The sequence below is a fragment of the Bos mutus genome, chromosome 3 (genome assembly GCF_027580195.1).
Source record: "Bos mutus isolate GX-2022 chromosome 3, NWIPB_WYAK_1.1, whole genome shotgun sequence".
Taxonomy (NCBI): Eukaryota; Metazoa; Chordata; class Mammalia; order Artiodactyla; family Bovidae; genus Bos; species Bos mutus.
This window is the reverse complement of record NC_091619.1, coordinates 63669909-63696696: the sequence shown is the minus strand read 5'-3', so window position 1 is coordinate 63696696 and position 26788 is coordinate 63669909. Positions and strand designations below refer to the sequence as shown.

The 26788-nt window shown below is 36.6% G+C and overlaps 1 protein-coding gene across 4 annotated transcripts in view; it reads right to left on the bottom strand.

Moving 5' to 3' along the window:
- Positions 1 to 1323: 1323 nt before the first annotated feature.
- ADGRL4 (adhesion G protein-coupled receptor L4) overlaps positions 1324 to 26788 on the bottom strand; it is a 144655-nt gene continuing 119190 nt past the window's right edge. For all 4 annotated transcript variants that reach the window (XM_070367801.1, XM_005906648.2, XM_070367802.1 and 1 more), the window contains 3 exons: positions 4528 to 4619; positions 3014 to 3182; positions 1324 to 2650 (listed from right to left, as the gene is read on the bottom strand). In XM_070367801.1, coding sequence (XP_070223902.1) covers positions 2588 to 2650; positions 3014 to 3182; positions 4528 to 4619 — 324 coding nt within the window. In that variant the 3' untranslated portion in view covers positions 1324 to 2587. The remainder of the gene's footprint in view (positions 2651 to 3013; positions 3183 to 4527; positions 4620 to 26788) is intronic.

Here is a 26788-nt window from a genome sequence, read left to right as displayed (position 1 = left end):
TCGGCGATGCCATCCAGACATCTCATCCTCTGTCATCCCCTTCTCCTCCTGCCCCCAATCCCTCCCAGCATCAGAGTTTTTTCCAATGAGTCAACTCTTCACATGAGGTGGCCAAAGTACTGGAGTTTCAGCTTTAGCATCATTCCTTCTAAAGAACACCCAGGACTGATCTCCTCTAGAATGGACTGGTTGGATCTCCTTGCAGCCCAAGGAGAGATCCTTACTTATCTGATAAAAAGGTAAGTAAGCGGATATGAAATCTCATCCTAAAGAACAGAGGCTTCATCCAGTGATGTCTATGAGAGGGGTGATGAAAACAAGATACAGAATTTAAGGTTTTTCTAATGATATAAATATTTGCTTAGCTCTAAAGATGTCATCACATACATATTTCCATAATATTAGCTCCCTATAGTTGCTTTGAAAAATTATGAAAATTATCAACAAACTTGTGACAAATTATCAACAAACTTGGTGGCTTAAAATAATATACATTTATTATTTTCTTTTTATTTGATTCACGAGCAGCACATTTATTCCTAGGATATAAACCAAAAGAAACCTAATGTAGACCTTCACTTTTGTTTTCCTGTTTCATAGCCTCTCTGAATTATATCTGCTTTTCATTGATGATAATGTCCTCAGTAAACCAAGCATTTGGATGTTATTGAGTGGCATTTATTATTTTACAGTTCTGGAGATTAGAACTTGGAATTGAGTTTCTCCAGGCTAAAATGAAGGTTCACCAGGGCTGACTTCCTTCTACAAGGTCTAGGGGAGAGTCCATGTTCTTGCCTTTTTCAGTTTATAGGCTGCCTGCCTGCATATTGTGGCTCCTGGACTGCTTCCATTTCCAAAACCAGCAATGGGCAGGTGAGTATGTCTCATGTTGCATTGCTTCTGCCTCCATCTTTCATTTATAAGGAACCTTGTAATTACATGGGGCCCACTTGGATAATCCAGGATAATTTCCTCACGCCAAGGTTAGCTGATAGCTGTTAGCTGGTTAATTCTTCTCTCCATGTAACCTAACATATTCATGTATTCTAAAGATTAGGATGTGAGCATTTTGGGAGGACCATTATTCTGCCCACGACACATAATTTGTATACACTGATTGAACTGATTACTTTTTCAGTATCCTATTCCAATAGCACTGTCCTACAGCAATAATTATAATGATAATAACAGGTTATAGGCTAACTATATAAGAGATCAAAAGATCAAATAAAAAGTTATTATCACAGATCTTCTAAAAATGTTTAAGACATTGGCAGGTAGCTTATCTTTCTTGAGAAATGACTCAGCCAAGCAGCAGAAGGATTCATTTAGGTAACATTTTATTTGTTAGAGCAAGATTTGACAGACTTCATTTTAACAGCTGTAGAAATTAAGTTAAAATCACAACATTTGGTGTATTGGCATACTTTTACAGGTAAGTGCAGAACAATTACATATATTTTGAAATAAAATCCTTGCTTCTATATTTTAATTTGAAGATTGGAAGGTAGAAGACTTACATTTTAGGAGATATGTTTTACTAGTGGAAAACTGTCAGAAAATATATTCTCTGTGGAAGTTTATACAGTCAGTTCTCAGTGATCTCTTTGTTATAAATAACATTTTTAATATGTACTTTTCTGAACAGAAAAAAATAGCAATTCACTTTATGAATACTTTCATATTTACAGTGCCCTTTTAAAAATAGTAAGTTAAAAGGGAATATTGCAATGTGAACTAATATTTCTAAAATTAAAAGAAATAAAGAACTCAGATATATGAGTCTAATGAGATACAGTATTTTTCACTGCACTGAAAGGTTATGGAATAGAGCACTTCAGGTTTATATACATGATTTTTACATTTACAGGCATGAACAATATTATATTCTGACACATTTATGTACTACTGAATAAGCATTTGAAGTCACAATCTGTGAAATAAGTATAGAAAGAGCATATATTTCATTCTAATATTAACATAAAAACAGAACAGAAATGTTTAGTTTTTTTGTGAAGTTTTGTGTTTTCTATTAGAATAGAAAATTGATGCAACAAGTACAAGTCTAAGTTGTTTCAGTAAAACTTTAAGTTCAGAACAACTCATGGAATTGTAAGATGTGTTTATTCAACTCTCATCTATTTTACAAAGTCTGCTCAAAATACATCTCATTGTTATAACATTCACTCTCTTTTTACTGTTTCATATTCTACCCCTTCATTTTCTTATGCTCTACTTTCTGTAACAGAGCTCATTACCAAGGTGATAGAGGACTAGTTTCAAAGGCAACACGAGTCACAATAATATCAAGCCAGTGGGTTTCCTTCAGGACAGTCATACATTTTTTTGTGTTAGAAAGAAAATCTTTCCTTGGGTGCAGTGATATCATTCTGAAAAACTAATTACTTTCCAAATATCTGCATTACTATTTTTGACACAGCTAAGTAAGTCATGTAGAAAAGCTTACTATAGCTATATGGTACATAATTGTATCTTGTATTATCTACAGTTCCTACACATTTATACATTGGCCATCCACAGCTGGGCATTTTTATTTCTGCATAACAATAACCATCCATAGTTCTGTTTACCTCAAACATCCAAAACAACAAGGGACATTTTTGAATAATCTATAATATTCTTCTTGGATCTAAAAAAAATAAAAAAAAATAAAATAAGAAATGTGAAACATAATTGCAACAATCACATCAAATTATTTTCAAATCACATTAAACTTATATTTGGTTTTATAAATTATTGTTGCTTTCTGATTATATGTCAGAATACACTCAACTGAATGTAAGCTGTATTATCTATATTCCTACTAGCAAGTTTTTAAAAGCACATTTTGCTATGAACAACAGGTGTTCTGATTATTTCAATGTTAAGATGTACTGCATTTAGGCAATAAAGGCACAAGTCATAAATTTATGAAAATGAGAATTTTTATCAATTTGTTCACTCATGCTACATACATATACTAGAACGTTGACAAGAATAGCAAATTCTTTACCTTTCTAGATAAGATACACAAGAATAAGAAGATGAACATCCCCTGGAAAGCATTGCTGACGGTGAAGAGATAAGCTGTCACCACCGATGCGTGTACAACATGGAGAACGCCAAAGATCCAGGTGGTACCAAGGAGGAAAAGGAGGGCAAGAGCTCCTCGGGCACAAGACCTGGAAGAAATTTGCAATGTTCCAGCTGAGAAAGCTATGAAGACTTAACACGTCCTCAAATCCCTTAAATTTTGTAGGAAGTTGGAATAACCCAGAAATCTTTGGTAAAGCCCAATGAGAATTCTGAAACTGATAAACTGTGCCATAGTTACATGGGACAGGCTAGCGTAAGTGCACTGTGGCTGAGACATGTGTCCAAATTCACGGCAGCATTATTAAAATCTGGTAGTTTTGAGAAATTTCCTTAATCTTAAGATATGCTCATCTGGTATACTACAGTATGTATGCTTTGATTTCAAAATTAATGTTGCAGGAACTCCTGGAGCTAAGACATATAGCTGTTAGGAAGCATTCTCCCTAAGAAACCTTGAAAAATATACCATGTGGATTTAGGTCAGCACATAGGCAGGACATCAAAGGAAGCGTCTGCTTTCCTTTTAGGCTCAGTAGAGAAGAACATGTAAGATATAAAACAACATTTTTTGGGGGGGGTTTCCAATACAGTTACTTCAAAGTAAATTCATGTTAGAATGCTGATTTCTTAAACACACACACACACACACACACAGGAACATACTCTCTTACATATTTTCAACTTACCGCCTTTGAGTTTTGGTAAAACATTCAATCCAGCTCACTGAGGACACTGCCTTGAAAATAAGGCAACTGATGCTTATTTTCTCATTCATTCTTAGTGCAATCATTCTTTACTGCAGAAGATATTTTTGCAGTGTACCACAGAAAATGAGTCATTTTCAACTTTATTAAAACCAGCAACTTACATGTTACTATGAATGGTGAAGAGTAAAAGAAAGTAATCAAACATTTGCTAAATTCTAACTATAAATCTTGTGCAAGATATTGAAACTAAAGAAGTGTTCCCAAGCGACCCAAACATCAGTTGTTTCTAATGTTCCCTACAGTACACTTCAGTTTTTCCTGAACAAACCGCTTTCAGGATCTCAATAAATCAGTTTTAAAGGGCAGGAGGTGAGGAAAAATCATGGCAGCATGCAAACTAGGAATCACAAGAAAGAAACAGAGCTACTAAGCTCTGAGAACTGCTTTGAGAAGAAGATCTTAAGGCTGGCTTTTGTCTTAAAATGTAGTCATTATTCCCCCCCCCGCCAAAGGGGAGTATGTTCAAAAAAGATTACTTATCATTTGACCTGTGGTGATTACAGGCTTATTAAACATATTAAGTGCTATTAAGCAGTAAATATTTTAAATATGATGGGAGAAAATGTGAGAAAATAATTTAAAAACTGCCTTCCAAAAATTATCTGCACTTTAAGTTACTAAAGCTTTGAATTGCTAAAGAAAATACAATCGAAGAAATGCTTACCTTATGTTCTCATAGCAACTAACTTCTGGTTTCAACCCCGCAGTGTGACGAAAAACTTTGTATATGATAACTCCAAATGCCAAGAGATTAACCTGAGAAAATAATTTCAAGAGATAATTTTCATAACAAACTAGATACATATATGAAATAAACACATGGCAAAGATATAAAATAAATAGAAACCAGCAAACCATGGCATTTTTATGTATATTAAGAAGTACAAATCCTCTGGTAGACGTATGCAAACAAAGATGTGGTTGATCTTTACAATACCACTGAAAATTGTCAGTACAAGTCGTAGTACTACAATTCGCCAGACTGTATTAAGCACCTGTTCAAGGATTTCTTCAGATGTTACGATCATGTCTACAGATTGATGAATATCATCTTCTGCCAATAATATGGGTAATATACATATTAAGATAAATTTTGGTTTGAAAAACTTAATGAATATCTGAGAAATCAAATTTTTGTTCATTAAATTGAGTGCTATTTCTTTGAAAAGAAGTTTTAGTGATAATTCTGTCAATCCTTTGAAAATTTTAACTAGAAAAGAGAAATTTGAAAGGAAATTAGAAAAAAACACTCTCAAGTTCTATCACTATAAAAAGTTTGAATAAATTTTGTTTTGTATGGTTCCTCTAGCTATCTCTCTTAATATTATGCTGAGATTTAATTTTCCTGAATTTAACCTCATAAACTTTCAAAAATGAATGTTTCAGTGAAATATGTTTGTTTGAAGACATGTACATTTTATGGATAAATATTTATATTCTATAATATATATTCCCAAGTATGGGTTATACAGAATGCACAGAATTTTTACCCCTTCTAAAATGACTTTATTATGAAAAACTTCCATTTCTTTTTTTTCCTTTTCTTGTATTCTTGGAGATTTATAAGACATATTTATAGTGTCAGAGGATTAATTGAGGGATATATTTTAAATGTACATTTATTTTAACAAAAAAGCATATTAATAATGTGAAATATTAAAATTATAAAAATAATTTGTAGATTAATCTTCTATTGAATATATTTTATTAACCCAAACAGATTTTTCAAAAGCATTTTATAACAGCAGTAGCAAAGTGCAGTATTTTAATTTTTGGCTAATTCTTATACTAGTATTTCAGAAACTTAGAGAAAAATTATGTTTTTTCTTCCATATTCTAAAAATTTTACATCAGGCCAGTTCAGTTCAGTTCAGTCGCTCAGTTGTGTCCGACTCTTTGCAACCCCATGAATCACAGCACGCCAGGCCTCCCTGTCCATCACCAACTCCCAGAGTTCACCCAGACCCACGTCCACTGAGTCAGTGATGCCATCCAGCCATCTCATCCTCCGTTGTCCCCTTCTCCTCTTGCCCCCAATCCCTCCCAGCATCAGAGTCTTTTCCAATGAGTCAACTCTTCGCATGAGGTGGCCAAAGTACTGGAGTTTCAGCTTTAGCATCATTTCTTCCAAAGAAATCCCAGGGCTGATCTCCTTCAGAATGGACTGGTTAGATCTCCTTGCAGTCCAAGGGACTCTCAAGAGTCTTCTCCAACACCACAGTTCAAAAGCATCAATTCTTCGGCGCTCAGCCTTCTTCACAGTCCAACTCTCACATCCATACATGACCACAGGAAAAACCACAGCCTTGACTAGACGGACATTTGTTGGCAAAGCAATGTCTGTGCTTTTGAATATGCTATCTAGGTTGGTCATAACTTTCCTTCCAAGGAGTAAGCGTCTTTTAATTTCATGGCTGCAGTCACCATCTGCAGTGATTTTGGAGCTCCCAAAAATAAAGTCTGACACTGTTTCCACTGTTTCCCCATCTATTTCCCATGCAGTGATGGGACTGGATGCCATGATCTTTGTTTTCTGAATGTTGAGCTTTAAGCCAACTTTTTCACTCCCCACTTTCACTTTCCTTAAGAGGCTTTTTAGTTCCTCTTCACTTTCTGCCATAAGGGTGGTGTCATCTGCATATATGAGGTTATTGATATTTCTCCCGGCAATCTTAATTCCAGCTTGTGTTTCTTCTAGTCCAGCGTTTCTCATGACGTACTCTGCATATAAGTTAAATAAGCAGGGTGATAATATACAGCCTTGACGTACTCCTTTTCCTATTTGGAACCAGTCTGTTGTTCCATGTCCAGTTCTAACTGTTGCTTCCTGACCTGCATACAGATTTCTCAAGACGCAGGTCAGGTGGTCTGGTATTCCCATCTCTTCCAGAAAATTTTACATAGCTTTTGAAAATCATAGGGGTTTCCTTGAAGGCTCAGCTGTAAAGAATCCACCTGCAATGCAGGAGCCACAGGAAGATCTCCTGGAGGAGGAAATGGCAACCCACTCCAGCATTCTTGTCTGGAAAATCTCATGGACAGAGGAGGTGGCAGGGTACAGTCCGAAGGGTCAGAAAGAGCAGGACAAAACTGAGCAACTGAGCACACACACACAGCACTGAAAATGGTATTTATTAGTTACTGTTACAAAAGCAGTATAAAATAATAGATCAGCTAATTTCATATTGTCATGTCTCCAGGGAGAGGTTCTTGAGACAAACTCTTAAGAGGAATATGGATCTAGTCCCTTCTCCTGCTTCCAAATATTTACTGCTTCAAATTATATGATTAATAAACTCTTATTAAGTAAGGAGCCCATACAAATAAAAGAATTCAGCAATTGTAGAGGAGAGATAAAATATATTTAAATTGATTCAGTTGACAAGTTTCACTCTGTTACATACTCAAACAACTAAATTGAATGACAGTTTAATAATATTTGATTTCATAAATAGTCTTTGCTACTTATGAAAGAGAGATGTTTAGTATTTTCTAGGTTTCTATAGCTACAGCTTCTTTAAATAAATTTGGGAACAGTTGTATTTAATTTTATAAATATTTTTAAAATAAGAAACTGTATTAAAATTTGGTTAGTATAAATAATATACTCAAAATATTATTGGTTTGAAAATCTTCAGAGAATTTTATGTGGTGTTTATATTGAACTTATCTCAACAAAAGAAGAGTTGTAAGATAAAATAACATTAAATTTTAAAATGATTGTTCACTAATGCATAAATTTTCCAAGTTAGCGGTTAACATTTATAATCTTTATTAGAGTTTTTTAAAATTCTAATTTGGATAACACATGTTTGAAACACAGTTGCTCTTATGGTTTCTCAGAAATGCATATGCATTTTGGATATGCTTTTACATCATATGCTAAAATAATGAAGAATAAAATGGAACATTCTCTATGGGTGATCTAGTTCTGGAAAGTACATGTTTTCTACATAAAAGGGAAAATGTTTACACATAAAATAGGTGCTGCTATAGAAACAGGAGACTGATTCTTAGTCCATAAACATATTTTCCCAATTGTAAGATAAAACAGCTTAAAGCCTTTTTATCAAAAAAGTGTTATGGTTTTATGCAATGAAAACAATCAGAAATATATTGTATTATTCACATTTGATGACACTACCAGTTGCTCAGTGGTAAAAAATCTGCCTGCCAATATAGGAGAAACTGGAGATGTAGCGTCAATCCCTGAGTTGGAAAGACTCCCTGCAGGAGGAAATGACAACCCACTCCAGTGTTCTTGTCTGGGAAATCCCATGGACAGAAGATCCTGGCGGGCTATAGTCCATGGGGTCTCATAAGAGTAGAACACAACTTAGCGACTAATCAACAATGCAAGTATATGGAGCATTTTATTTGCATGTATTTGAAACATCTTATAAAGGGTCCACTAAGTGTCTGGTATAGTGGTGAGGGCTGGCTACATTTAGCATTTAAACCAGAACTTGATCAGAAATGAGGGAGAAAGGCATTTCATGATGGAAAATGGCATTTTTAAAAAGCCATGAGACTTAAAAGAGTCAAGAATGTGGTATGTCTTTAAGGAAAACAAAGGGAGGAGTAGCAGGAGGCAAGATAGAAAGAGATGAAGAGTACTTAGATTTTATCTTGAATGCAAAGTTTTTTTATTCTTGCACTCAAGAATCACTTATGCACTATAGTCCCTTTCCAAAAGAAACTTGCAGTATAATGGGGGAGATGGCCAGTCAACAGGCATGTACAATTCTATTCAGGAAGTGCCATGCAGTTGTCTGCAGAGTAGAGAAGGACACAGGGATGACTCTAATGTATGATTTCTAGGCCAGTCTTGAGTGACCAAAGGAGTACAACACAGAGAAAATAAGTGATTTGTCTGGATCTCAGTCACTGGACCTATCTACATATACTTCCTTGCTCAGACTCAGTGGATTCAAATAAGATCCTTAGGCTCTATCTGACTTTTTCACTTGGAAATCCAATGGACATAATTAATTAAAATGTCAAAAATTAAACTACTGTTCTCCTACAGAATCTATTTTTGCTGTAAACTTTACCAACTTATATCTTGTTTTCTAGCAGTAATCAAGTTTATTCATCAACAAACCTTTCATCTTTACCTTCAAAACATATTTGGAATATGACCACCACATAACGTCTTTACATTTCCTTCCTGGACGAGGACACTGTCATGCCTCTCCTGGGCTAAAGCTTCCTAATTAGTCTCTCTGCTTGCGTCCTTGCCTTCCTACAGTCTTTTCTCGTTATAGCAGAAAGGTTGACCTTTTAAAATGTAAGTCAGATCATTTCTTTAGTCTGAACCTTCCCATAGCTTCCTATTTGAGTTAAACCTGAAAATCTCCCAACAAGGTCTGAAATGATATATTTCTTCCTTCAAATTCTACTTCTCTCTGCTTTGATCAGTTCACTCCACTCACACTGGGTTCTCTGTTCTTCCTCCAGCACACAAAGCATGCCTTCAGGTCACTGTCCTCGCAGGACCCTTAGATATCCCCTTAGCTCATTACCTCACCACCTCTGTTTAACGCTGCTTACCTACCTACAGACTCCCAGGGTAGCTTTGTGAAAAACTGAAACCCAAATGATAAAATCAAATCTGAGTTCAACTGCATGGAAATGCAGAGCATGATGGTATTTTTTACTGTTTTGGACAGTGCAAATTCTGTATGTCGACATGTTCTTCCCTGGCTTTCATCAGTAGAAAACTGACAAAAACTTTCCTTAACTAAACTATAGTCAAGTTTCTCTGAGCCCTCTTCTCATTCAGGCCTTGGCCCTGGGCTTCAATGCCATTTCTGCAATGTCTAGTTTTAGCAGGAATTCTGGTGAGTCAGCTTACAGAGGATTCCCCCACCCCCCCTTGATATGTGATCACTTTCAACATTTAATCAAATTTTTCATCTCCCATCATTGATATCTGATCACCCTGGCCTGCCATCCAGCAAGAAAGCTCTTAAAATAAGTTTAGCAAGAATTCTCCCTACACTTGATGTCTTGGTAATTTTCCATTCACAACCCCCACACATAACCTGTTCTTAGGCTATAAATCCCCGGTTGTTCTTAGAGTATTCAGAGTTGTTCTTAATCCCTTCTATTTTGATAGTTTTGACACGTATCACAATAGTCTTGAATGAAGTCTTACTTACCATTTTAACAAGTGTCAGAATATCTTTTTCCTTGACAAAACTCAAAGCCAAATCCAAGGTCATATTATAATTTTCAGCAAATTTGGGGTAACTGGAAAAACCTACATTTACTCCTTTTACACTGCCTCATTCTCTCTTTATTCATAAATACATAAACTACTTTACATTCTTTTTCTAATAGAGTTAAGAGTTAGTATCACCTAAAGGCACATGCTATGGTTTTTCCAGTAGTCATGTATGGATGTGAGAGTTGGACTGTGAAGAAGGCTGAGTGCTGAAGAACTGATGCTTTTGAACTGTGGTGTTGGAGAAGACTCTTGAGAGTCCCTTGGACTGCAAGGAGATCCAACCAGTCCATTCTGAAGAAGATCAGCCCTGGGTGTTCTTTGGAAGGAATGATGCTAAAGCTGAAACTCCAGTACTTTGGCCACCTCATGCGAAGAGTTGACTCATTGGAAAAGACTCTGATGCTGGGAGGGATTGGGGGCAGGAGGAGAAGGGGATGACAGAGGATGAGATGGCTGGATGGCATCACTGACTCGATGTACATGGGTTTGAGTGAACTCTGGGAGTTGGTGATGGACAGGGAGGCCTGGCGTGCTGCGATTCATGGGGTTGCAAAGAGTTGGACACGACTGAGTGACTGAACTGAACTGAAAGGCACATGACTTCATTTACTAAGAGGTGGAAATTAAGTTGAAACTCTTTGCACTTTACATGGTCTAGAAAGTATCTTCAGGGAGGGAATATTTTGTTAAATAAGCATGAACAGTGTGAGATATGATAAAAACAAAACTCAGAACAAGATTATATAGAATTAAAAAAAACATTTCTAATAACAAGAAATAGTTTGCAATTATTCCAGAAGTAATTATTTTGAAAATTTATAAATATCTATATTTTAGATTAAATAATTGGAAAGATACTATTAACACTGTCAATAATAACAAACTTGAATGCTTCAGTAAAGCTTTAAAATATAATGTGTTGTTCTTAGTCACTCAGTGGTGTCTGACTCTTTGCGACCCCATGGATTATAGCCTACCAGGCTCCTCTGTCCATGGGGATTCTCCAGGCAAGGATACTGGAGTGGGTTGCCATGCCCTCCTCCAGGGGATCTTTCAACTCAGGGATGGAACCCAGGTCTCCTGCATTGCAGGCAGATTCTTTACCATCTGAGCCACCAGGCAAGTCTTTAAAATATAATGGAAATAATTACTATTAATCTTAATTAGGGAAATAGACCCTTTACAATGATTCACACTTTTGCTCATTACTGTTTACCGATGTGTGCTGATTTTAAGAGCTGTTGTTCCTTTATTATTTATCTCTAATGATCGCATCACAAAAGCAAAGGGCCTAATTAATGACTTTCAAGTTAACAGTCATTCATTATCATTTCTGTCTCAATTTTTAAAATACAGTTTTAATTTATCAACCAGGAGTCCACAATACTTTTCTAGGATAAACAAAACAAGGACAGTACCTGGTAAATATAAGATCTCTGAAATTCACTGCTGTACTTTAGAATACAGAGTACAGAAGAGAATAAAAATAGCTGTGGAAAAAAATCTTTCAAAATAATTTCCTTTGCTTCATCTTAAGTGATATTTATCTATACGGATATCTGTTTCTTCACTTTATTGATACATGCAATTACTTTAAAGTTTGGCACACACACTCTGATGTTTGACAGAGAGCATTAAAATTTTTTAAGTGGGTTAGGTTTTTTTTAAACTAGAAATTTAAATAGATGGGTTGGTGAGAGAGCAGCTGCTAATTCTTAAAGATTAAGGCTAACAGGGTACATTCAATCCAAGAGCTTCAAACTCAGACTTCAAAATGAAGCATCCCAATCAGTCATTTTTTCCCTTTCTTGTCTTTTTCTCAATAATTGATGAAGCCATCTATATGCTGATGTCAGATCTCACCAGAAAAAATGAGAAAATTTTTCTTACAGCACTTTTAGACCCATGCTTTAATTTTTCACATATATCAAATGCGATTTGGTTCATTTAAGAATGTGTCATGATCACAACCATAATATCCTTTCAAATAGTTTTATTACCTTTAAATTAACTGGCCTAGAACAAAACTACTTCTGCCATGGACAAAAGGTGGTTTTTACTGGCTTACCAAGAGGCTATAAAAAAAGAAGACCCATTCTCAATCCTTAGGCCACTGCAGAGATGGCTGAGTAGTTCTTAATTTAAGCTTTAAAATGAAAAGATAATCTATTAATTAAAAAAATCTATTAGCTAGATTGGAATTAAGTGCTGAGAGTTTGACCTTCTGTCTGATTTTCTTTAAAAACAATATTTGGAATTGCTCTTTTACATGCCTGGCAGTGGGGTGGTTTAGTTGCTAATTCATGTCCGAATCTTGTGACCCCATGGACTGTAGCCTGGCAGGCTCCTCTGTCCATGGGATTCTCTAGGCAAGAATACTGGAGTGGGTTGCCATTTCCTTCTATAGGGTATATCTTCCTGACCCAGGAATCAAATCCAGGTCTCTGGTATTGCAAGTAGATTCTTCACCGACTGAGCTATGAGGGAAGCTCATGCCTTAATTACATGCCTTAGTTTACATGCCTTAGTTACAGGATATTCACATAGTACTGAGTTATATTATAAGTGGAATAATATGCCCCTCCAAAAAAAATGTCTACACCCTAACATCTGGAACCCTATGAGTACAGCAAAAGGGATTTTATAGATAGAATTAAGGATATAGACTTTAGGATAAGAAAGTTATCCTGGATCAAAAAGGGCTCAATGTCAATATGTGAGCCCTTAACCACAGAGGAAGGCAAAAGAGATTCAGCAGAGAGATGCTGCAGAAGGCAGGAGAGATGGGGCAGAAGTGAAGGTCAGAAGCAGAGAAGACCAAGTGGGCCATGAGGCAGGAAACGAGGGAGCCTCCACAAATGGAGTCTGCCGCTGCTGAGTCGCTGCAGTCGTGTCCGACTGTGCGACCCCATAGACGGCGGCCCACCAGGCTCCCCCGTCCCTGGGATTCTCCAGGCAAGAACACTGGAGTGGGTTGCCATTGCCTTCTCCAGTGCATGAAAGTGAAAAGTGAAAGTGAAGTCGCTCAGTCGTGTCTGACTCTTTTCGACCCCATGGACTGCAGCCTTCCAGGCTCCTCTATCCATGGGATTTTACAGGCAAGACTGGAGTGGGTTGCCATTGCCTTCTCCAAAATGAAGTCTGACATCTGTCCAAAAGTCAGCAAAGAAATCAAATCGCAGGAAACTGAATTTGGCAAAAAATCTGCATAAGCACAGAAATAAATTCTCCCCCAAAGTTTCCAGAATGGCTTTTTCATTGTTTTTAGCCCAGTGAGTCTCTAAGCAGAGGAGTCAGTTGAGCCTTGCTGTATGCAGACCTCTGACCTCCCCTACTGTGAACTCACGGATTTGTGGCAATAAGTTTGTCATAATTTGTTATTACAGCAGTAGTAAAGCACCCTGTGTTACTTTACTATCACTGATTACCTTGGTATCGATATCAAACCCCACATAGTTACAGTATTTCTTATTTTTAAAATAAACATTTTAAATCCAGCTTAAAACAAATGCTAATGTATCAATAACTCATATTTATTATTGATGTTCTAGATATTTTGTGGGTAGTCAATTATACGAAAACATTTATTATTTGTGAAATCTGTTTCTGTGTTTCCTAAAGTAAAAAGATCAAGCCAAGTTATAACTTGTAAATGACTTCCTTTTCAGCAAATCGTAAATGCAGTCTATACTTTCAAATACTTGTCACATTTTCTTCATTATAACATTAATACCTACCTTTATAGGTCTTTCTCACAGTGTTGCCAGATTAGTAAATAAAAATATAGGATGCCAGTTAAATTTGAATTTCAGAAAAATGACAATGTAATTTTTTAGTGTTAAGTGTATTCCATACAACATTGAGAACATACTTAAAAAATAATTTGTTGTTTATCTGAAAGTCAAAGCACACAAGCATTCTGTGATTTGTATGACAATTCTCATTTCATAGCTTCCAAATTATTCTCTCGTCTCATCTTTTTTATAATCTGAGGACACTGACTTCATAGTAGAAAACCCCAAGGACCTTATCGTCTCAATGAAGGCTGATCTATAATTGTTTGAAAAGAGATCTCAAATGAAGAGGGGGTGAATTTTCAGATATTGCAAACCATTGTGGAACCTGAACATGTGTGAATGTACTGAGACTGATAAAATACCCTGAAGGCATATAGTGGCTGAAAGCACATTTAAAAGGTTTGAGCCCAGTAAAGAATACACCCAGGCTTGGCAGAACTCCCCCTGGAAACCCCAAGATCTGCGTGATGAAGCTGTGCCAGGAAGCAATTGATTGGGCTAGCACCTGTTAAAACCCTTTTGCTAATAAAGTGATAGTTATAAGACAAGCTGAACCCTGCAACCTTTAGTGCAGTGCAGCAATGTATACACCTGAACACACCTCTCCTCAAGCAACAAAATACAAAGAAACTATGTGGGACTAAAATTAAGTGTGGCCGATTCTGGACAAAAGATACAGAGAGACCAATAAACTCAACTATCACTTTTGAAGAACCTGGAGCAAAAGCAGGGCTCAGGAGCAAAAGCAGGATACTGCACATGCCCCCTGCACACACCACCACCTAAGTGGTAGGCAAGCCACCTAAGCCATCCTTGTGGCCCGAACCCTGAACACATCCCTACCCTCACCCCATATATGGAACAAGTTCATCCCCTCAGGGAGCAGGCAAGCAAGGGGACCTGTTGTTTGTTCTCGACCCCCCCACTCCTACCTGCACCCCACCCCCCACCCCTCCTACCCGCACCCCACCTCCCCCACCCCCTGCTGCAGCAGGGTCTCCAATAAAGCTTTGTCTGAATTTCTTGTCTGATCTGTGATCAATTTCTACTGATTAAGGAGGCCAAGAACCCTGGTCAGTAATAGTTAGAAACGAAATTTTCAAAGTTTAGATGGGAAATTGCATTAGTATAAACTTAGAGGAAACACAGAAATTGTGATGCCACTGAGTTTGTTGATCTTTTATTAGAACTGTGGAGTGGACTAACTTTTCCCCTACATACAGCCTCATGACACTGCTAGGAGGCATTTCTTTCCCAACATCACAAGCCTCATCTTTTTAAAATATTCCCTAGGCTCAGTATTGAGCAGGTTTGGGAATATCTAGAATGTCCTCTCCTGAGGCTATGCCTGGCACATGAGAGAGTAGACTATGGAGAAATGGGAGTGTAGTTTGTAAGTATAGGAAACGAATATTCAGTAATCTGAAATATACTGAAACATTTGCAAGAATCTGAAAATACAATAGATTTAAGTAGGTTTTAAATATCTGAAGAGGAGAGTATCCCTCATAGATTATTCTGGGATATTAACAGTATATTAATGGACATGAACTTGAGCAAACTCCAGGAGATAGTGGAGGACAGGGAAGCCAGCCAGACCTGCTGAAGTTCACAGGGTTGCAAAGAGTCGGAACAACATTAACAATATTAACATTAACATTAACATTAACAATATTCCTGATACTTGACTAATTTCGTAAGGTTTACGCTTTAAAACACAGCAATTCTCTCCCAACAGGCCTTTACTTCTTGGGTATACAACTGGATGAATAGTTTCTACCATTTTTCATATACTCAATATCTAAAACAGAGACTCAAATCATTAAAAAAAATACTAATATTTATTGTTTTCTATGTGCCAGACACACTATTCTCAGCCTTCTTTATTTATTCATTTATTTAACCCTCACATGAACTTTATAGGATAAGTATTTATTCCTCTTAATATTATTATTACAGAGAGTCCTTCATTTTTGATTTAGGATTTCTCAACTTTACAGTGGTGGGAAAGTGATATGCATTCAGTAGAAACTGTATTTCAAATTTTGAATTTTGATTTTTGCCAGTCTTGTTATATGTGGTATGGTACTCTCTTGATGCGGGGTCGGGGGGCAGCGAGCCTCAACTCCCAGTCAGCCCCAGGGTCACAAGGATAAACAACCAGACACTGACAAATATCTGTACCCATACAACCACTCTGTTTTTCTCTTTCAGTATTCAAAAAATTACACGAGATACTCAATCCTTTCTTACACAACAGGCTTTGTGTTGAAAGATTTGCCCAACTTTAGGCTTACATAGTAGTTCTGAGCATGTTTAAGGTAGGCTAGGCTTAGCTATCAGAGAAGGCAATGGCGCCCCACTCCAGTAGTCTTGCCTGGAAAATCCCATGGACTAAGGAGCCTGGTAGGCTGCAGTCCATGGGGTCGCGAACAGTTGGACACGACTGAACGACTTTGCTTTCACTTTTCACTTTCATGCGTTGGAGAAGGAAATGGTAACCCACTTCAGTGTTCTTGCCTGGAGAATCCCAGGGATGGGGGAGCCTGGTGGGCTGCCGTCTATGGGGTCGCACAGAGTTGGACACGACTGAAGCAACTTAGCAGCAGGCTTAGCTATGATGTTCGTAAAGTTAGCATTTCTACATGCATCTAATACATGGGGTTTAGTCGAGCCATAACCCCACTGTAAGTTGAATAAGATCTGTATCATTACATGTATTTCACGTTTATGTCAACAGAGGCATAGGGAAGTTAAATGACTGGCTCAAAGTGAAACAGGATGTAGCAGAGTCAAGATTCATACCTAGTAGACAAATTCTACAGTTAATGCTCTTGAGAACTCTGGAAAACTACCAAACTATAGATCAAGGATAAAGAGAAGTTAAATTGACATCTAAAAGTTCAAGAATTTAACTGTTCAGATGTTTATTTTTGGCTGCTAACAGTAACTTTATTTTAGAAATGGTTAAAGTGGAAAACATTAATGAGTAGCGATTTGGTTAGCTATTTGACATTAGTATTCATTGAACTTAGTAAGTCACCAGTGACACTGAAAACGATGTAGTGTTTTATGCCAATGAACCCCTAATGGAGACACATGCATTCTTGATCTCTGTAGTCAAGTTTTTCCTGTGCTGATGAACAATAGAGCTCTATATCCTTTAGAGTTCAAGTGTGGTTACTGGGTTCATGTCAGTGGTCTTATGCGGAATATAAAAATAATCTATTACTACATAGGAAGAACACATTAGAGTTCTTACTGATATTTTTCCAAGGAAAAATTAAAATTTACTACTTAAAATATAGAGGACACTGATGCCATCACTTTTCTACATCACTTATTCACACATCAAATAAAAGCCGTTTGGAAAAAAATTTAAAATATATATATATACAAGCCATTTGGAGAGACAGGTGACTGTTACTAGAGATAGAGAAGTCCTCCCCTCCTCCCCCAACCCTTTGTTATCTTTGAACCTCCTGCAGGGTATAGTACATGAGCCTGCCAAGCGGATTTCCAGATCATATCACATAGTTTAATAAAGTAGCCCTGCCAAGTGGCTCAGTGGTAAATAATCTGCCTGCCAATGCAGGAGACCCAAGAGATGTGGATTCGATTCCTGGGTTGGGAAGGTACCCTGGAGAAGGAAATAGCAACCTGCTCCAGTGTTCTTGCCTGGAAAATTTCCTGGATAGGGAAGTCTGGCAGGGTAACTTCCATGGGGTTGCAAGGAGGCCAACACGACTGAGTACAGCAATAACATGAAAAAGTAAGACCTAAAGTCTCCAAGTGTACTTTGGATTAAAATTAATACTGGTAAGTATACACGAAGAAGAAAGTGACACAACTGACTTTTCTTCCTACTCCTACACTGAGTTATCTGCCAGACAAGTTGCAAGTCCTTATAAATCGATCAAGTTAAAATCCACAAATAGATTCAAATTCTAGTTCTCGCTTTTATTTATTTAATTTCTTGTGTTGTACTTTCCTTGTCTGTAAAATATGGATAATATTAGTACTTATTTCACAGGGTTTTTGCATGTATTAAATTACATAATAAAGTACTTGGAATAATTAGTTCAATATAAATGTTCCAAACAAACATCAATCATCACTAATAGTTATTAAATCATATGGCAAGATGTTCTTTCAAATTGTCTCAAATATTTGAAGTGTCTAACAATAAATAGAGTGTATATTTATTAACAATTGGATAGACATTATTTTGTGTCATAGACTCACTGGACCTGTAAATAGCACCTTAAAATTTCAGAACTTATATCTGTCGGTCTTTATTTTAGGCAATATCTCTTCAATGTAAAATATAGATCCTTTTTTCCACTGTCAGGATTTTCCTCTAAAATAATATCAGCAAAATAAATACTTGAATAGGTTTAATTCAACAATAAGTTAATTCTTTATTGTTCATCTAAACAATTTCTCATTTTTATGAAAACTTCTTTAGGGTAGAATTGAAATTTCAGGGTCAAAAATCTGATTATCTTTAAAATTTTTATAGAAAAGGAAAGAGTATGTATTTCAAAGAGCAATAAATAAAAATAATTATTAGATACATTAATATAAGAAGAATATTCTTAATAAATCTAATATGATATTCTGGGATATTTTATGGGAGAGGATAGTTATCTTTTCTTACATTGGTCTAACATAGAAGAGGGATAAGCAAACTTTTTCTATCAAAGGCCAGACAGTAAATAATTTAAACTTTGAGGACTCTATCACAACTGTGATGGTCTCTATCACAAATAAATTCTTCATACCATTAAAACAGCCTTAGACAATATGCAAACAAATGAATGTGTCTATATTGCAAAAAATGTTTATTTATTAAAACAGGCTGTGACTATTGTGGGCTTCCCTGGTGGCTCAGATGGTAAAGAATCCGCCTGAATGTCGGAAGACCTGGGTTCCATCCCTAGGTTGGGAAGATCCCCTGGAGAAGGGCATGGTAACCCACTGTAGTATTCTTGCCTGGAGAATCCCCATGGACGGAGGAGTCTGCTGGGCTACAGTCCATGGGGTCAGAAAGAGTTGAACATGACTGAGAAACTAAGCACAGTGGTTTAGAATAAGATCCATAAAGATAAAGACTTTTTAATATTTTATTCACTGATGTATTCCCAAGGGATAGTACAAAGTGTGACATATATTAATAAAAGATGCTCAACAAGCATTTGTTGCATAACTAAGAGGATGAAGGGTGGTATACCCCAATCTCAGGTACCTTTAATGGTTTATGTAAAGGAACATTCAACTATTAAATTGACTGCTGCTACTGCTGCTGCTAAGTCGCTTCAGTCGTGTCCGACTCTGTTCGACCCCATAGACTGCAGCCCACCAGGCTCCACCCTCCCTGGGATTCTCCAGGCAAGAACACTGGAGTGGGTTGCCATTTCCTTCTCCAATGCATGAAGGTGAAAAGTGAAAGCGCAGTCGCTCAGTCATGTCCGACTCCCAGCGACCCCATGGACTGCAGCCTACCGGGCTCCTCCATCCATGGGATTTTCCAGGCAAGAGTACTGGAGTGGGGTGCCATCGCCTTCTTCGATAAAATTGACTAAACATTTTTAAATCTAAATTTTGTTTCATCTCACATTCTGGCAATTTTGACAAACAATATCATTATAAATCTATTGTCTGTAGGTAGATATACCAATGGAAACTGAAATAGTTAGCAAAATGAAATGACCCTCTAGGAATAATTTTGAAAAAAAAAAAAAAACTAAAGAATGAAGTTGCACCCCTTTGTTTTATGAATGGATGCCTCAGGATATATGCAACATTTTGCATCTAATAGAAACCACAGACTCATGGACTTTATGATATGTATTCATTAATCAGACCTGGGCACACAAGCAGGCCACACAAAAGTTTGAATCAACAAGTGGGCAGAATACTGCCTCATTAGGAAAACATCTTCCCACATCCCCTGAGGTAATAGTTAAATAATTGCTCTATTTTATTATGGCTAAAATCCCACAGCAATATATGATCATAAATTAAAAAATATTTGCACTTCATATTTTTAACATTTCCACTAGGAATATTTTAATAGCTAGATTTTTTCAATGTTTAAAAGAATAACTTACTAGTCTCCAAACAGAATTAAAAGGTGAAGAGAGCTAGAAATTTATAAACATGAATGATAAAGTGATCTCTGTGGGTGTAAGTGAATTTCAAGAGCTTATTTTTATGGTTGGTTTCAACTGTAGATGTTTATAAGCCATAGAAAGATGCCAGGAAGGGAACAAAGGTGAAGGAGGAAAACTATATGTGAAGAGTATTTACAACAATTATTCGATTTAATGTGACAATGAAAACTGAGTAATGAAATTTCTTTTGTTAAGATATAAGCAAGGAAAAATGTTCTTTGTATATATTTGCTGTTCAAAATGAGGATAGAGGTTATTAACAGTTAAAAAATTATACAAACATATAATCATTCAACTGTTAATTAGCATCTAAGATACAACTTGAACAATTAAATTAAAAGATATTGCTAAGGTTATCACCAATATAAAAGGTAAAAGGAGAAGAAGGACATAAGATTGTCCCCCAAATTATTGATACTTTTCCAAAACTTTAAAGAATTTTTTTATCATTTTAATATCCTTTCTTTCTTTTTACAGTAACTCTGTCTATAGAGTTGGCCTCATCATCCTCATGTACATATTAGAAATCCTGGGCATAAAGAGGACACCAAATATGTGCTTTTTACTAATCATCCTGCTTTGAAAAACTCTGACATTATTTGGCTAGGAACTCATTTTATTCAGTTAAACTGAAAACGCCAATGATGGTAGATAGATAGATATAGCAATTTGCCTAAGGTGAAAAGAAAGTAAAAAAGAATGAAATGATGCTATTTGCAGCAATATACTAAGCGAAGTAAACCAGACAGACAAATATATGATAGAAATTATGTGATGTGGAATCTAAAAAAGATACAAATGAACTTATTTACAAACAGCAAAAGATACACATTGAAAACAAATTTATGGATAGAGGAGAGATAAATTAGGAGGTTTAACATATACACACTACTATATATAAGACAGATAATCAACAAGGGCCTACTATATAGGGCAGGGAGCTATTATTTTGTGACAACCTAGAAGGGAAAAGAAACTGAATATATACATATGTGTGTGTGTGTAACTGAATCACTGTGCTGTACACCTGAAACTAACACGGCATGTAAATCAACTATATTTCAATTAAAAAAGTGATATAATGAATGCTTCACATGTTATCTCTTCTGAGACATTCTTTCCAAAATAACTCATTTCCATGATGATGATTTCTTTCTTTAAATTGCCTTTGGGGAAAAGAATGAACATTTTTGACTAACTACTGTACTTGGTGCATTATTTATTCATCCAATTGCATTACTTGAGTGTGTGTGTGCTCAGTTGCTCAGTTGTGTCCGACTCTTTCAACCCTATGGATTATAGCCTTCTTGGAAAACCTCAAGGATATAGTGAAAGTCCATAATGTTTCACTTTCAAAGGGCTTACAGTCTCCTGGAAGAGACAGATCTGAATCAGTTATGAATATGTCATTCAAACTAACATCTTTGTAACTATAAACAGAGGAAAGTCTTCAAACATAAAAAAAAAGGCTTCTATGTAGGCATATAACAAAAAGATTTAAAAAGGCCAATGAGTCAAGGACAGCTTTCCTCAGAAAGTGTTGCTTGAATTGGTATCTGAAAGGAACTCACAGGATGAAGAACAGTGAGGAAAGCTATGAAGAGTGTTTTAGTGTAGAGGTACTGAGAAGGACAGGTTCAAAGAACTACTGAGAAACTGTAAAGCAGTCAGTGTTATTAAAACACAAAAGCCCGTGGGAGAGATGAGGCTAATAGGCAGCTGGAGGCCAGAACATGCAGTGCCTCCCAGGGAAAGTGTCCACTTTATTCTTATTTGCTGGGACCCAGTATTTGTTACTTCTGTTACCAAGTGTTCTGCTCAATGTAGAATTTACTTGAGTCTTTTATTTGTTTCAGTCGTGTCTGACTCTGTGTGACCCCAGAGATGTCAGCCCACCAGGCTTCCCCGTCCCTGGGATTCTCCAAGCAAGAACACTGGAGTGGGTTGCTATTTCCTTCTCCAATGCATGAAAGTGAAAAGTGAAAGTGGAGTCGCTCAGTCGTGTCCGACTCTTAGCAACCTCATGGACTGCAGCCTACCAGGCTCCTCCGTCCATGGGATTTTCCAGGCAAGAGTACTTTATTTGTTTACATCCTATTGAGATAGGCTCATACAGGTCTGGAAAGCTCCAGCTTCTGCCATGGCTCCTGGGTACCACGTGAGTCCTGTGTGTAGTGACTCTTCTAATTTCAAATGTGCCTAAATATGGAAGATAACCAGCAACATCCTGCCTCTCTTTCCAGACCCCATCTAGATACGACATAAGCATCACCTTTCACTCAAATAGGCTCAGGCACAAGTGGCTAGGGATAGCCACTCCCTTCATAAATCAGGGGTAGTGGAAGAAGGATTCAAAACATTTATCATTGTGAATCTATTATTATCATACAAAATGTCTATCAAGTGCATGGTGCTCTATTCCAAATACATGTAGATACTCTGTAGAAAAAAAAAAAAACAACTACTTTTGAATAGAGCTGTTTTATAGGTCCACCAATACAGTGAACTTTTCTGAAATATTTTTATTACCTACTTTTCACTTCAAAAGGGTCCTTACTTTGACTACAAATAACCTTATCACTGGCTTTCCTTAAGGTTTTAGACTTGACCCCAAGAACAAGATGAAGCCAAAAAGATGTAAACAGGGGGTGAAGAAATGTTCTGATTTGCTTTTCCATGATTTTGTGGTGGTGGTCTAGTCACTTAGCTGTGTCAAACTCTGTGACCCCAAGGACTGTCGCCTGCCAGGCTCCTCTGTCCATGGGATTTCACAGGCAAGAATACTGGAATGGTTTGCCATTTCCTTTTCCAGGGGATCTTCCTGACCCAGGGATCGAACCCAGGTCTTTTGGAATTGCAGGCAGATTCTTTACTGTGTGAGGTACCATGATGCTACCTCAAGCTTACAGATGTGTTGTCTTTGAGTTGTTCATGTGTACACGTCCACCTGATACACTGTTTCGGGAGCAAGGTCTTTCTATTTACACATTCTCAGTTCTTAGCACACCTTAGCTGGGGCTTTAATACTTGATAAAGTTTTGCCTTATTCTGAAATAGTCTAAATATTGTATCTATTTTTTCCCCAGGTTATTTTTTTCTTCCAATACTCCTTGCACTTTTATTTAGATTTAATACTACCTATATTGATAGTTTAAAAAATCATATAGATTCTTCAAAGAATTCAAAAGAACAAATTATTTTTTCTAAAGAAAATAAATCTTCTAATCAGAAGTATGGAATTGGGACTTACCTGATGATTCAGTGGTTAAGAACCCACCTTCCAATGCAGGGGGCATGGGTTTGATCTCTGGTTGGGAAACTAAGATCCCACATGCCATGGGGCTACTGAGTCCCTGTGTGGTTTAGAGCCCTCACTCCAACACTAGGGAAAGCCCATGTGCCACAATGGAAAAGATCCCCCATGCTGCAACTAAGGCCCAACATGACCAAAAAAAAAAAAACATTAAAAAAAAAAAAAAAAAAAGAAGTATGGAATTAAGGACAATAAATTAGGCTGAAAGACTAAACTTACCTTTCAGCTTTTTTGAAATGCAAGAAAATGAGAAAGGAATTTGAGTTAATCAGATGTCATACAGGGTACTGAAAATTGCTTACTGATGAATATCAATTAAAAGAAAAGTAAATATCCAAACTACAGTCCATAAACTGATCTATAGTCTGATATAGTCAGGATTTCTGGTAGGATATTTTGATTAGTTGCTAGATATGCTTGGCAAGTATTTAGAAAAAGTAATGTAAAATGAGGGAAGAGACATTTGATGAGAGGAAAAGGACTTTATTTTGATATCTTCCCTGTAAGAATTGAAAGCTTATGAATAATTTTTAGAAGGTTTGCAATTGCTGGGTCTCTGACAACTCACCCTGAAATGATTTGTGGAATCTGGGAGACGGGAACAAGGTTTTCATGGATCTAACAAAGATCTACTCCCTTCAACCTCTTGGGCAAGGAAAGATGAAAGAATGTGTGATAGGGAAACAGCACAGAATGTAAATTTGGAATCTTGAGTTTGCCTCTACCACTTAGTACCACTTAGTAGCTGCTGCTGCTGCTAAGTCGCTTCAGTTGTGTCTGACTCTGTGCAACCCCACAGACTGCAGCCCACCAGGCTCCGCCCTCCCTGGGATTCTCCAGGCAAGAACACTGGAGTGGGTTGCCATTTCCTTCTCCAATGCATGAAAGTGAGAAGTGAAAGTGAAGTCGCTCAGTCATGTCCGACTCCATGTGACCCCATAGACAGCACCCTACCAGGCTCCGCTGTCCATGGGATTTTCCAGGCAAGAGTACTGGAGTGGGTTGCCATTGCCTTCTCCCGTCAGTAGCTGGGTGATCCTAAATAAGTTGCTTAAACTCTCTTAAGATTCCACTTATTTAAAATATACACAAAATGGTGGCTCTTACTCAAAGTGTGAATGAAACTCTAATGAAAAAATGCTGTGCCCTAACACTGATAGACTTGGGCTCTCTTTTTGAACAGATACCATCAGGAGGCATGTTTTTTTCATCAGAAGGAATTGTAAATGTTCCTTTCTTGGGAAACCCTGAAACTAGACACAACATTTTTATGTGAAAAACAGAAATCAGGACAGCCACACAGAGAGTCCATTCTCTCAGAATATTTTATATTTTGCAGGGAGTACTGAAGGAGACAGAGCAACATGATAAATACTTATAGGGAAGACTAAACATTTTCAGATGTGTAGAACAAGAGCTCAGCAAATGCTAACAAAGACTGATTCAAAGAAGGGCTGACTCTTTTGCAAGCCAGCTTGGGTAAGGACTCTGTGTTACACTCAGAGGATGAGCAGAGGTAGAAGAATGATCAGAATATGTAGTGTGCTCTTGGCTAAATTTAAGGATTTTTATGTATTCTAGTGAGTAGAAGCTTGAAGATTTCATCTGTTAGATACATAAGAATGTACATAATTTGCTTTCGTGTAATCAGTTCTTCTCAAGGAATTAGTATACTTCTTTAAAAAGCTATAAATAGCAGAATCCCCATAGGTATTTACAAATAGATAAGTCAAGATTATAGTTACTAGATCTAGCAAAAATCTAGTAATACATTATCTCTTATTACATGCTATTACTATCTTAATTTTGATATATTACTGAAGCTTTTGGGAGGATTAACTGAAATGCTAAAAGGGTTTTGTAAAGATTAAGAGATTAAACGAATGTAAAGTGAATAATAATTCTAATGACTATCTTGGTGTACCAACATTCTTACCGTTTTCCTTTCAGCATTTCATTATGTAATATCCCTCGATGTAAAGCTGCACTTACACAAAAGCAACAGTGATAAACTTCAACTTGACTGGTAATTTCTAATTGGGCTTGAGAGATTCAAAGGATTTCTCTTTCAATATTATTTTTGATCTCCAATTTTTATAAAGTTATTCAATTTTTATGAAATTTTCTAGAACAAGTACCTAGTAGATTATCTACAAAAGGTATTTCCATTAAGAATATAACCCCCATGAACAGGAATACACTGAAAATTACAAATGTATTATTTATGTTATTCTTTTAGCTCCGCATTTTCTTTTTAAAAATTCTAGCTACCTGTTATAAGAAGGTCAGGATAATATTAAAAAAAAAGCTAAATGTTATAGGCTCTGAAGTTCTTAATAACACATAATATGGTGAAAATGATAGAATACTGAACCACAGAGGTCACTAAAAGATGCAGTTAACAAATATGATGCCATTAAATTAAAACATGTAATTAAAATGTTATCCCCACCATTTAAAATTTACAATGAATAGTGTTTCTAATATAGCTTCGATGGGGTCATCTAAAGGACATTGCCCAAGCTATGATTTCAATTCCTTTTCTTATATTTATGCCAATTAAAGAAAGCTGCAAATGCACTCCTATAAAAGAAACTTATAATCCAATGTAGGATAGTAGCTCCCAATCAAGAGAATGAGGAATATGGCCCTCAAAGGACATTTTGTTATTTTTGGAGACCGTTTTGTTTGTCATACCTGGCTGGTGTGTGAGCTGGTGCTACTGGCATCTGGTGAGTAGAAGTCAGAGATGATACTAAACTTCTATAAAGCAAAGGCTCCATAACAAACATCTGGTCCTAAGTGTCAACAATGCCACTGTTACAGAATCCTGGTCCATTATAATTCGTCCTTTCAGTTTATATATTCCAATATAGCCATAAAATAACCACAGTAGATAAAACTATCTAATATTGGCAAAATGTCAGAAAATGGCTATTCTTATAATTTGTCAATGAAAGTGGAATATCAATTGAAGTAATGTTTTGGAGGCAATTCGTAACTTTAAAAATCTTCTTCTACTTGACTTTGTACTTTTCTTTTTAACTTGAAGTTTAGCTGAATTACAATGTTACATTGTTACAGGAAAGAACTGACTCCAAGTCGGATCTGTTTCTTTTACTTTAATCTTGACTTCTGGCTGCTTTTGTTCACTAAAAGGATACTGTCCATACATAATGGCCTGTCTTGGGGAACCCTGCCCCTCTACCTGAATGTTAAACCAAAATGCCTTTGTATGGGACCTTGTCTACCTGTGGATGGCTACAGGAAGGAAGAAATTAACACATCCCTTCCCAGAAATTGGCCATTCCAGGAGATATCTGCAAGATTAATGATCCTTTTACTTTTCTTCCTCACCTCCTACCCCCTACCTCTGTTCTATAAAAGAACCTGACATCCAGCACTGA